We start from the raw sequence: 11,455 nt of genomic DNA on the forward strand, positions 1-11,455 counted from the left end.
CTGGCGCAGTGGGCGGGTGCCCAGCGCTGACCGGAGGCCGCTGGCGCAGTGGGCGGGTGCCCAGCGCTGACCGGAGGCCGCTGGCGCAGTGGGCGTGTGCCCAGCGTGGGACGGAGGCTGCAGGTGTGAGCCCCCAGCTGCTCTGGGGGAGACCCGTGGCGTCCACTTCCATAATGACTTGCTGTTGTGACCCTGTACCGTAGAGTTGGAAGTGACTCACAGCTGGCCCTCCTCTGGCGGGTTTGCAGAGGTGGTTAATCTCATGGGAGAAAATTGGTCGTCTTTCTCCCGCAGGGCAGCTTCTCTTTCTAGCGAATCACCCGCCTTCCATAAACAACACTACAGCCGTGGACGCCGCGTGGGCAGCTCCACCCGCTGGCCAGTCACTGGGTCGGGACCGACACCAGGGCATCGAAGGACAACAGCAGAGCCGAGGGAGTCCATGCTGAAGGCCGCAGCCTCGAGACCCTGCTGTGCCTCTAGGGGTGTGGACGATCCAGCGTCAGTCTGTCCGGCGTCCACATCGTACACAGCCGTAGGCCCGCTCTCCCGTGCACACACACGTGCTGACTGGAAGCGGCTGCTGTCACGGCGTCAGCTCCACCCTGACCGTGGTGGCAGAGAGATGAGGGTGGGAGGGGCGCAGGGCCTGGTGTCTTAGCACGGTCACCGAGAGGCCTTGGGGCTCGCTGACCACTCCCCCCACCTCTGAAAGTACAGGGAGGTCACTTGTGGGGGGACAGTGTGTCACTGATCATCCTGAGTGTTATGGACTCAGGATCCCTCCCACCAAAGCAGGGCTCGGTCAGTGCTACTTCTCCCCAGAGGACGGGCCTCTCAAGGGGCTGCAGCCTGACAGTGAGGAAGGGTCTGAAACCGCCTGGACGTCTGTCCGGAAACTGAACCCTCATTTTAACTTCAGGAAAAGAGAACACATAGTGAGACTCAATAGTCTGGCAGTGTTGTACCTCCTGCTAAGATGTGCGGCCGTGGCGAGCTGTTGGAGGTGGCCGGGCTTCAGTCCCTTCCCGAGGGATTGCCTGATGCTGGCGGACACACACTGCCACATTACCCTCTCTCGGAGTGGCCGCTGGGTTAGGACCATTGATGTAACTGTTAGTAGTCAGAGCTTGACCGCTATGCCACTGTTGTTGAGAACCGCTGAATCAGAACTGACCCACTGCTGACCAGCCAGCTTTTAGAGACGGTTAATTGCACAGGAGGAGATTCCCCACCCTTCTGCAGAGCAGCTGGTGGATCCGAACTGCCTGCCTTCAGGAGTGCAGGGCAGCTTCTTACCTCTAGGCCACCAGAGCTCCCTTGTTGATTGCCTTCGAGTTGAGCACGACTCAGTGACCCTATGAACAAAAGGCCGAAGCCCCTCTACAACTATCGACATTTATCAAAGTTCATAGAGTTTCCGGAGGCATGTTTAGGAAGTGGACGCTACTAGGCCTCCTTAATTGTCGCTATTACTGGAGAAGGAATCAAACAACACTACAAGATGTGGACTGAACCCTGGAAGGCAGGGAATCTGCACCCCAGAAGAATGAGGACTTGCAGGATGGGTGTGTCCTGGACCCCTACACATACAGAGGCCCCTGAAACTTCAAGCAGAGGAGCGTCTCAGCTGGTCCAGCTCATCCCCCAGGTGCCCAGGAAGAAAGGCCTGGCAGCTGCCAAAAAATCCAGGGGCTGACCCTATGCAGCTCAGATCCACTCCACCCCTGGGGCTGGGCTGGGGGAAATGCCATGGCTGGTTGACTCGAGGCACCAGGCACATGGTTTTCAGGACCCATCAGGAACGGGCACACTCTGGCCCCACACGCTCCCCCCAACACCCCACGGAGTCCCCTTTCCTGTGCTCCATCCCTGCTGCATGGGGCTTGGCTTGGCTCCCTCGGATCTGCGGCTTGGAGAGCAGGCCTGGGACAGAAGGGACTCAGACAACGTCTGAGTGGGTGAATTTCTGTCCTGAGAAAGAAGACGTTTATTTACCTGGGACACTTATTTACTGATCGTGAGAGCCTGCAAACAGTGAGAACACGGAAGTGGGGTGGGCTCCTCTCCTGGGATGGGCGATGCCCGCTTGTGTCCCGAGGTGTTCCCTGGGTCCCCGGGTGGGTCTCCCCACCACTCCCTGGCGAGCAGCTGAGAGCTTAGCTGGCTGTGGTGCATGCGGCGGGCATGCTGCAGGTGCACCTGCGATGTGTGGGGTGTGCGTGTTCGTTCCACGTGGTAGATGCAGGCATACTGTGTGCTGTACGTGGCATGACAGGTGTCCTGTGTGGCTCTGTTGCATGTGCATGCCTGTCCCATGTGGTGCGATGCATGTGGTGCGTGGTTAAATGCACATGAACGTGGCTTGCACGCATCTGTATGTTCCATGTACGTGTGTGGCGCTTCATGTGTGTACCCTTCTCTTGCTGGCACACTGGCCAGGAATTTACCGAAAGGAAAGAAGTTCCGCTGGCGCACAAAGCCCACGGGGCAGATGTGTTCTAATCTCGACAGAGAGTGGATGGTGTTCCTGGTTGGGGCCGTGGACAGAGGGGGTCCCTGAGGCCTGTCCTAGGCGTCTGCCTGTGGCCATGTTCCACCACCACCACCACCACCACCACCACCACCGCCCGGTCTCCTGCCAGTGTCTTCACAGGCCAGTCAGAGGGCACACAGACACAGCTGTGGACGGCCGGGCCAGCTGTCCCCCCACAAAGAGGCTGCATCAAAGCCCCAGGGACTGTGCAGCCCCTGGGAACAGAGTGTGAGGGGGCAGAGCTGTAAGGGCCACCTGCAGAACTGTGACCAGAGAGAAAGTGCACAAGTTATTATGTGAGGAAAATACTGTTCTTCATAAAACGCATATTTATTCAAAAAAACTACCAGAAAGTGTGGAAAGCATAATAAATATCTGTACAGCTCCGCCTGGCACTCAGCACAGGGGGTGTGAGGGCAGACTGTGCGCGCGCACGCACACACGCCGAGCCGCGGAGCCAAAGCCAGGGGTCAGCAGTGACCACCAGGGTCACAGCCCTCTGCCCTCCACGGGGGAGGGACATGCGCCACCCCCCGTCTTCCTTCGCTCTCCGCCTCCCCACCCTCTTTGAAGGGAAGGGCAGCAGCGCTGAGCTGAGCTGCAGAGTTCAGGTCCCACATCACCCCATGGCTGAGGGGCCACCGAAGCCCTGTGTGCACGTGACAAAGGACATGGACGTGGGGACAATACTGCTGACGGGAACACAGGACTCCATGGGGCCCTCCAAGGCCAGGGGAGGTGGTCTAGGCCGCTGTGTGGGCTGACCCCGGCAGATCCCACAATGATGGGGTGAGCCAAGTGCTCCCCCAAACAGGTGTCAAGAAAGAGGTGCGGGGAGGAGGCTGTTGAGTGTCGGTGGTCTGTGTCCTGGGGGGCTGGTCAGTGTGTGCTTGTCATGTGGGGCCTGGCCAGCAGCAGGGAAGTGCAGGGACACCTCTGGGCACTGTCCTTCCTCTTATCATCAAGGACTTCTTCACATCACCACATGTCCAGGGTCTCTGGGAGGGGGGCGGTGGGGGGCTCTGAGAAGGGGAGAGCCTGTGGATGCTGGAGGGGGACAGCCATGCAGAGGCCGGGAGGCCACATGTGCATGGAGGACACTTGACGGTCAGAGTGGGGCCATTGAGGGATACGTGAGTGCCGACATGTGTAAGGGTGCAGAGGGTGCCTAGGGAAGGACACAGGTGTGGACATGAGGGTAGAGATGGGGCTGCAGGAGGGAAAGGTGTGTGCAGACATGTGGGTAGAGAGGGGGCCACGGGAAGGACAGGTGTGGACTCGTGGGTAGAGGGGGCCGTGGGAGGGAAAGGTGTGTGTGGACACAGAAGGGTAGAGAGGGGGCCACGGGAAGGACATGTGTGGACACGTAGGTAGACGGGGCCGTGGGAGGGAAAGGTGTGTGTGGACACACAAGAGTAGAGAGGGGACCATGGGAGGCACAGGTGGTTCAGGAGCAAAGGTGCAGGCTGCTTCTGCCAACAGTTGGCCTCACAAGGCCTGGGGGCGGAATTCTCTGTCCACGGTGCCAGGAGTCAGAGCCGGCGGAGCGCGGGTGTGGGTGTGCGCATCTGATCCTCGGACGCCCCGGTGGTGCAGTGGTTAGCACGCAGCTGCGCCGTGAACGAGGTCACCAGGTGTCCCCACCAGTTATTGTTGGGGTGCCAAGACTTGCCGCATCCTTGTTGCACAAGCTCAGGGGTGGGGTCCAAGGCCACAGGCCTTCTTCCAGTCTTTCAGCCCTCACTCCTGTCCCTGACCCTGGCCCCCATGGGCTGACCAAGAATGGCCTTTTCTTCTGAGATTCCTGTGGAGAAAGAGGGGTTCGGGCTCCGTCTCATCGTCTTCATGCTCTGAAAAGTGGCCTCGATGGAAAATCCTCTGCAGGGTCACAGCTCACGGTCAGGAGGGGACAGACTGGTCCAGCCGCCAGTGTCAGAAGGTGGATGCCAGAGGGAAGTGAGGCAGGGGACACAGACACCCCCGTGTGGTGAGTGGATTTGACTCGTGGCCACCTATGCCTGCCATGCAGGACTGGGCTCCGTCTCAGCCACCAGCCCTGGGAAGTGACCACCAGGCCTTTTTTCCAAGGTGTTGTGGGTGGATGGGCACCTCCAGCCTTTCGGCCAGCAGCTGCCCTCTGCCCTCTGTGGGCCTCACTGAGTGAGGTGGCTCTCAGACAATTTAAAGTCAAGAGACATTCCGCCCCAGCTACGTGTGCAGCTCTGCAATGGTGGTGGTTTTGTTTGGAGTTGGGCACTCGGGTGGAGATGAGGAGACACAGGAACCATGACCATCAGGGCACCCAAAATCCTTCCATCCCATGTGGACTAACGAGTTAGGAAGGTCAGCTGCAGTGCCTCCTGTCGGCCTGCAGTGGGACAGGGATGCCCTCACGGGGCCAGGGGACAGCAGGGGACTGTGCGCGCGCGCGCGCGCGCGCGCGCACACACACCCACCCACACCAGGAAACACAATTGTTGCACTTAATCACCAACACTGCACAAGTCCACGTACAAACAGCTCTGCGTAAGAAACACCAAACAGCACACAGTTTTACAAAGCCCCTCGGGGCTCAGGCACCTCCCCAACCCTGACTGCTCTCCCCAGGCACAGGTGACACAGAGACCCAGCCCCAGAACCTGGGGGTGCATGCTCACCCCATCACAGTTTCCTACAGACCAGAAAGACACCTACAAGTAGGTCTGGCCCCGTGAGGGATGAGGTTGACAGGGCCTCTGCAAGCGGTCAGAGCCCTCAGATGCCCAGGGGCTCGAGGGGTGACTTGGGGCAGAGTGGGGGCCGGCTGCCCTAAGTGGGAGCCATCGGAGGGAATGAGGAAGCGGGAAGTGAGGGGCAGGGTCCCCCTCCACTACTGTGACAGCACAGGGAAACGGGCCGACTCAGGGGACGCCCTTCTGTCCGAGTGTGACTCACAGAGGGACGCACCGTCCTCGTGAATGAGGGGCCACTTGAGGACAACTCTTTGGATTATTCAGGAGTGGACGGGGCAGCCCCTGCCCCCCTTGCAACCCAGGAAAGCGCAGGGGGATGGAGCCCCTCACAGCAAAGGTTCCGGAACAAACTGGCGGGTGTGCGAGAGCCCAGCATGGACCTGTGCGCATCACCGGGCGTCCTGCTGGTGCTGGCCACACACTGGACGCCTCTTATCGAGGGAAGCGGCAGTGAGGTCTGGAGCTGCGGCTGCATTAAGGGCAGAGTGGTGACCCGTGCGTGGGGACGAGGGGCGGTCAGTGAGGTTGGCACAGCGCGGCTCAGGTTCCTGGGGCCTCCCAGGCTGAGGAAGCGTGGACAGTGACAGCAGATCAGACACAGTGTGGACATGGGTCATTCCTGTCCCCAGTGAGGCCGAGCGTGCCCTGGGAGCAGGCTGAGCGCCCGGGGAGCAGGCCGCGGCAGCTACAAGCGGGTGGAGGTCAGTCTCTTCATGCCTCGGCGCTGGGCTAAGCTGGAGGAGAGCACTGGCTCCAGACGGGGGGCCTGAGGAGTCCGGTTCAGAGCCAGGTAGGTGGCGGCCATGGCACCCTGCAGAGAAGAGGGGTGAGCATGGAGGGGCGGAAGCAAAGGTCATGGCCCAGGGGGTAGGGGGCTCCCTGGATAGAGCTCTGTGAACAGATGAACCCCCAGACAGAACACAGTAATGCAAGGACTTCAGGGCCAGGAATAAGGACCCCACTCAGGAAAGAAGTATGACCCCACTTGGGAGAGGAATGTGACATAGGGGGTGGGAACCCCACTCAGGAGAGAAGTGTGACATGGGGGCAGCAGGGCTGGGGACAGAGGTGGCACGTGGAGGCCCCTGAGGAGGCTTCGGCCTGTCACCACTGCCTGTCCTGCCCCGTCCTTGCACACCTGCCTGTGCTCCGACTCAGGACCCTTGCTCTCCTCCAGCATGGACCTCATGAGGTCTAACCTCAGGGAGCCTGCGCTGTGACCCTGGGCCAGGCCTGCCTTGGGGCTCCTGGGCCAGACCTTGGACAAGCTCACGGACAGTGCCATGGTGTCCACCCTGAGCAGCACACTTGTCCACTGGTGGGGTCACTCACTGGGGTGCTGGGAGTCTCTGGAAGACTCTAGACAGGACTCCTAAGGGGACCTGGGGGTAGTTGAGGCTTGGAGTGGGGGGACGGTGGAGACTTCTCATGAGAGACGGGCAGCAGATGGGGGCCCGAGGGGTGGATGCTGCTCTGATAGGAGCCACTGTGAGCTGAGAACTTTACCTCGGGGACTCCCATGTCCCAGTGGTGGGGTCACTGGTGCCCCTAAATACTGCCAGTCTGTAGACCTGTGGGCTCAGCGGCAGCACTGGACTTCCCCTCCCCCTCCAAGCAGAGCTGCCCAATTGCTCAGAGCCAATTCTGAGTGGACCGTGTGATAGACAAGGTATAAAACCCCAGCCAGGCATCTGGGCTCTGCTGGCCAGTCCTGCAGGCCCGGTTCTCCAGGCTCCCCAGGACCTCAGCCCCCTGCAGACCCGGTTCTCCAGGCTCCCCAGGACCTCAGCCCCCTGCAGGCCCGGTTCTCCAGGCTCCCCAGGACCCCAGCCCACAGACCCCGCGGTGTGTACGCACCTTCACCAAGTTCACATCTTGCCTGCTGAGTTGGCTCTGGGAGAGGTATTCTCGGTTCACGATCCATGGGTGTTTGAGGACTTGAACGGCTGTCAGGCGCTGCTGGGGGTCCACGTGCAGCATCCTTGACACGACGTCCTGTTGGAAGAGGTGGGCGGAGGGTGGTGGTGGAGTGAGGACAGGGAAGATGCAGAAATGATAAAAGATTCCCATCATTTACTAAGGTTTATTAACAGGGAAAATAATGTTCTTCCCAAGCTCATGGTCCTGAAGTCTAACAAATCTGCCACAGACATGAACGAATTCAAACAATGTACAAAAGTATCTTCTCATTCACAAATAGTCACGACCCCAGAACCCACAGTCTGTGTTCAGTGCACCCAGGAATGGCAGAAGAGCTCTCCCACCCGTGTGAGGCCCCACCTTGCACTTTTCTATCGTTCATTTAAGGGCTCCGTCTCTGCTTGGCTTCATCCTTCCAGTTTATGACTTCCACGTGTTTTGCTGTACCCCTAAACTCTCGCTCCATAGGAAGACTGTGACCAGGATCACAATAAAAATTCCTAAAATGGATTTCAATAGGCTTCTAGTCTAGTGGTTGACAGTCGCACGGATCTTTGAGAAGACTTGTTGATGCCGACGTGTCTTCTCTCGTGGACTCACACCCTTCACGAGGCGGCGATGTAGGGGCAGGGAAGTTCACTGTGACCACCACAGCCCTGGACAGCAGATCTGCACCCTGTGCTGTGTCCCGCGCCGGCCACACAACTTCTACCAGCCTCCAGCCCTTGGTGGTGGTCACCGTATCTTGTTGAAGATCTTCCTCTCTTTCTCTGAGCCTGCTTCTCCCCACGTGAGGTAGGGGCAAACATTTCCACTCTTTACAGATTAAAAAGTTGGCATCTATCATGACTCATTACTTGTCCAAGGAAGACCGAAGAATAGAATCTCCCCGCAACTACTGTCCACGGGCACAGAAAGTCACGCACGGAGGACACCTGCGGGGAAGACACAGCCTGCCCTGGCGATGGTGTCTTTCTGAAATTTTAGGAAATTTTCACTAAAAGAGAAAGTCTGGATGAAGCAAAGGATTCCGGCCACATGTACTGTATCACCTGGCACTCTTCTTGCCATCTTTATTAATCATCTGCTAAGATTGTTCGCTTGTACAGCTAACACGCGCCCCACAAAAAGGGTTTCTATTTGCTACAATATATTTCAGCATGAAGACTTTATGTCTGAACTCAAATGAAAAAGAAAGCAATTGAGACCATTGTATTTCTGCCTTAAAAAACAGAAAGAGGGAGAGAAAAGACAGAAGTCATCATGGATTTCATTTTCCTCGGATCCAGAATCAGCACCCAGCAAAGCGGCAGTCAACAAATCAAAGATGTATGTGCCCTGGGGTATCCCCTGCCAAGGACCATGTGAAAATGCTAAGAGCAAGGATGTCACACTGAAGACCAGGGTGCACCGGGCCTAAGCCATAATGCTTTCACTTGGGCCACATACACGTGGAAGTTGACCATGAACAAGGATGACTGAGGACGTGATGTCTTGAGCTGTGATGTCGGTGATGAGGACTGAACACTCCACGGGCTGCCAAAGGGACAAAGGACCCGGCTGGGAGGAGATGCAGGCAGGTGCTCCTTGGAGGTGAGGGTGTACTGTACCTACTTTGGGGGTGTTGTCAGGAGGGGCGAGGGGCCGGAGAAGGAGGGGAGGGTGCCAGTGAGATGGACAGACACACGGCAGAGATGGTGAGGGTGGACAGGAGGTCCAGCTCTGCTGCACACAGGACCGAAGGGCTCAACCTAAAAACACCACCCCCAGGTCAGAGAGGAGTCTGACGCTGTCAACGAGTGCGTGACCACTGTGGGGGGCTCACAGAGAGGCCGGGCCACGGATGGTGCCCACCGGCAGAGAAGGCTGGACAAAAAGGACATGTGACCAGCAGAAGGGAGTCCGTGACTGAGCGCTGCCGGGTGCCTGGGAGCAAGCCTGAAATCTACCAGGGACAAGCCCCCACCGGATCTCGGACAGGGCGTGCCCTCGCGCCCCCACCGTGGAGAGGGCCACCCCGGACTCCACACCTGACAAGTGAGAGGGCGCTCACCTTGGCTGCATCTGATATAGAGTCCCAGTTGCCTCCAGAGAGCGCGTACTGTCCACTGCCAATCCGCGCCAGAATCTCCTCGGGCGTGTCCTCTGGTCCATTCGCAAAAGGGGTGAATCTGCAGTGGGGAGATGCTCGGAATGAGCTCCAGCTGCTTACGGCCACGAAGGCCGCAGGAGGAGCAGGCGCTCCCGGGACTTTCCGTGCCCGTTCTCCACAGCAAGACTAGTGGTCCAGGGTCCTCACTAGCCTCCCTCCAGCATCTGATAGACTCAGAACCATGAGGGACCCACCCCACTGCCGGAAGTTCCTTCAGTGCTGTGGAGTGTCCGCTCCTTACCCCAAACGGGAGGCATGTGAGGCCAGTGGTCAGCATGGTCCATAAATCAATGACCAAGTGGTCAGTCCACGCCCATCAAGCATCACATATGAAAGGTGGAGGGAGCCCCAGTGATCACTGCATTACCTAGCTAGCTCAGTACATAAATGATGACCCAGGAGCCAACTCACGACTGGCCAGTGTGGGACAGGGGCTGAAGGACTCAGTGGCCAGCCCATGACCGGACAGCGAGGTGGGTAAATGATGCAGCCCTTGGTGATCAGCTTGTCATCTGGCTGGTGTGGTGTATAAATTATGGAGCCCTGGTGGTCAGTCCCTGACTGGCCAGCGTGGTGTGGATATGATGGAGCCCCGGGTGGTCAGCTCATCACCTGGCCAGTGTGGTTTAATATATGATGGAACCCCGAGTGGTCAGCTCATCACCTGGCCAGCATGGTGTGGATATGATGGAGCCCTGGGTAGACAGCCCATGACTGGCCAGTGTGGTATGTTTTTGATGGAGTCCTGGGTGGTCAGCTCATCACTTGACCAGTGTGGTGTGTAAATGATGGAGCCCCGTGTGGTCAGATTGTTTCCTGGCCAGTATGATTTGCAAATAATGGATCCCTGAGTGGTCAGCCCCATCACCTGGCCAGTGTGGTGTGTAAATGATAAGAGCTACAGGTGGTCAGCCCATCACTGGCCAGTGTGGTGTATAAATGATGCCGTCCCAAGTGGTCAGTCTGTCACTTGGCCAGTGTGGTCAATACATTAAACAGCCAGCACAATGTATAAATGACAGAGCCCCTGGGTGGTCAGTTTGTCACTTGGCCAGCATGGTGTATAAATGACAGAGCCCTGGGTGGTCAACCTGTCACCTGGCCAGCACAGTGTGTAAATGAGAGTCCCGGGTGGTCAACCTGTCACCTGGCCAGCATGGTGTATAAATGACAGAGTCCCGGGTGGTCAACCTGTCACCTGGCCAGCACGGTGTGTAAAAGACGGAGCCCTGGTGGTCAGCCCACCCCCTCGCCAACGTGGTCAGCATGTTACCCGGCTAGCATGGTGTACAGCAGGATCCCCAGGCTCCACACGTCACATGCTGCGTCATATCCCTGCCGCTTCAGGACCTAGAAGTGAGAAACAGAGATGTGGGTGTCTCTCTAAGAGAAGCCCCTCGGAGGATACCTCTGTCCAGGGCGACCGCAGGACAGTGCCCAGGAGGGTGGAGCGCAGGCTTCCAGGAACCCCCAGGAAGGTGGGCTGAGAGGTGGTTCAGATGACAATGAACGAGTGAGTGTCCCACCCGACCCTACCCTAGTGCGCTGTCAGCCACCCTTCCTGGCAACACTGCCCTCGCCGTACCAGCAACCGGAGTCAGACTCAGGTAGAACCTGCCGGGAGCAGAGCCACTTCAAGGGGTCTTCCCGTCGGTGGTCTTTATAGACGCACCACTGAGGGGCTCAGCACCCTCCGCTGCTGGCTAGTCCTCACCTCTAGGCGTCCTGGCTACACAGAACCCCATCACTTACGGGGGGAGAGGGCAGGTGGACCTGGCAGAGCCGGTGGGTCTGCCCCCCACCCCGGGGGCCCCTCACCTCGGGGGCCACAAAGTTGGCTGTGTAGCAAGGGGTCATCAGCAGCCCGTTCTCGGCTCGCAGCTGCTTGGCAAATCCAAAGTCACAGATGCGGATGGACTCGGGGTTTCCGGACTCGTCCATGTAGAGGATGTTGCTGGGCTTCAGGTCGCGGTGGACCACCTGCAGGACAGGGGACTCACTGGCCGGGGGGTGGAGGGCGAGGGTGCCTTCGGGGGGGCGGTTTCAGATCTCTGATTCGGAGGGAGGGATCCCACGTGGAACCGAAGAGCTCCCCGGAGCAGGACGCTGAGTTCA

The 11,455-nt window shown here is 58.5% G+C and overlaps 1 protein-coding gene across 3 annotated transcripts in view; it reads right to left on the reverse strand.

The window, feature by feature from the left end:
- Positions 1 to 5,952: 5,952 nt before the first annotated feature.
- The window catches only part of RPS6KA2 (ribosomal protein S6 kinase, 90kDa, polypeptide 2), a 336,292-nt gene continuing 330,789 nt past the window's right edge, over positions 5,953 to 11,455 (reverse strand). For all 3 annotated transcript variants that reach the window (XM_006882782.1, XM_006882783.1, XM_006882781.1), the window contains 5 exons: positions 11,159 to 11,320; positions 10,614 to 10,690; positions 9,242 to 9,359; positions 7,126 to 7,263; positions 5,953 to 6,079 (listed from right to left, as the gene is read on the reverse strand). In XM_006882782.1, coding sequence (XP_006882844.1) covers positions 5,954 to 6,079; positions 7,126 to 7,263; positions 9,242 to 9,359; positions 10,614 to 10,690; positions 11,159 to 11,320 — 621 coding nt within the window. In that variant the 3' untranslated portion in view covers position 5,953. The remainder of the gene's footprint in view (positions 6,080 to 7,125; positions 7,264 to 9,241; positions 9,360 to 10,613; positions 10,691 to 11,158; positions 11,321 to 11,455) is intronic.

This window comes from Elephantulus edwardii, unplaced genomic scaffold (assembly GCF_000299155.1).
Source record: "Elephantulus edwardii isolate Elephantulus edwardi_28Jun2011 unplaced genomic scaffold, EleEdw1.0 scaffold00024, whole genome shotgun sequence".
NCBI classification, from domain to species: Eukaryota; Metazoa; Chordata; class Mammalia; order Macroscelidea; family Macroscelididae; genus Elephantulus; species Elephantulus edwardii.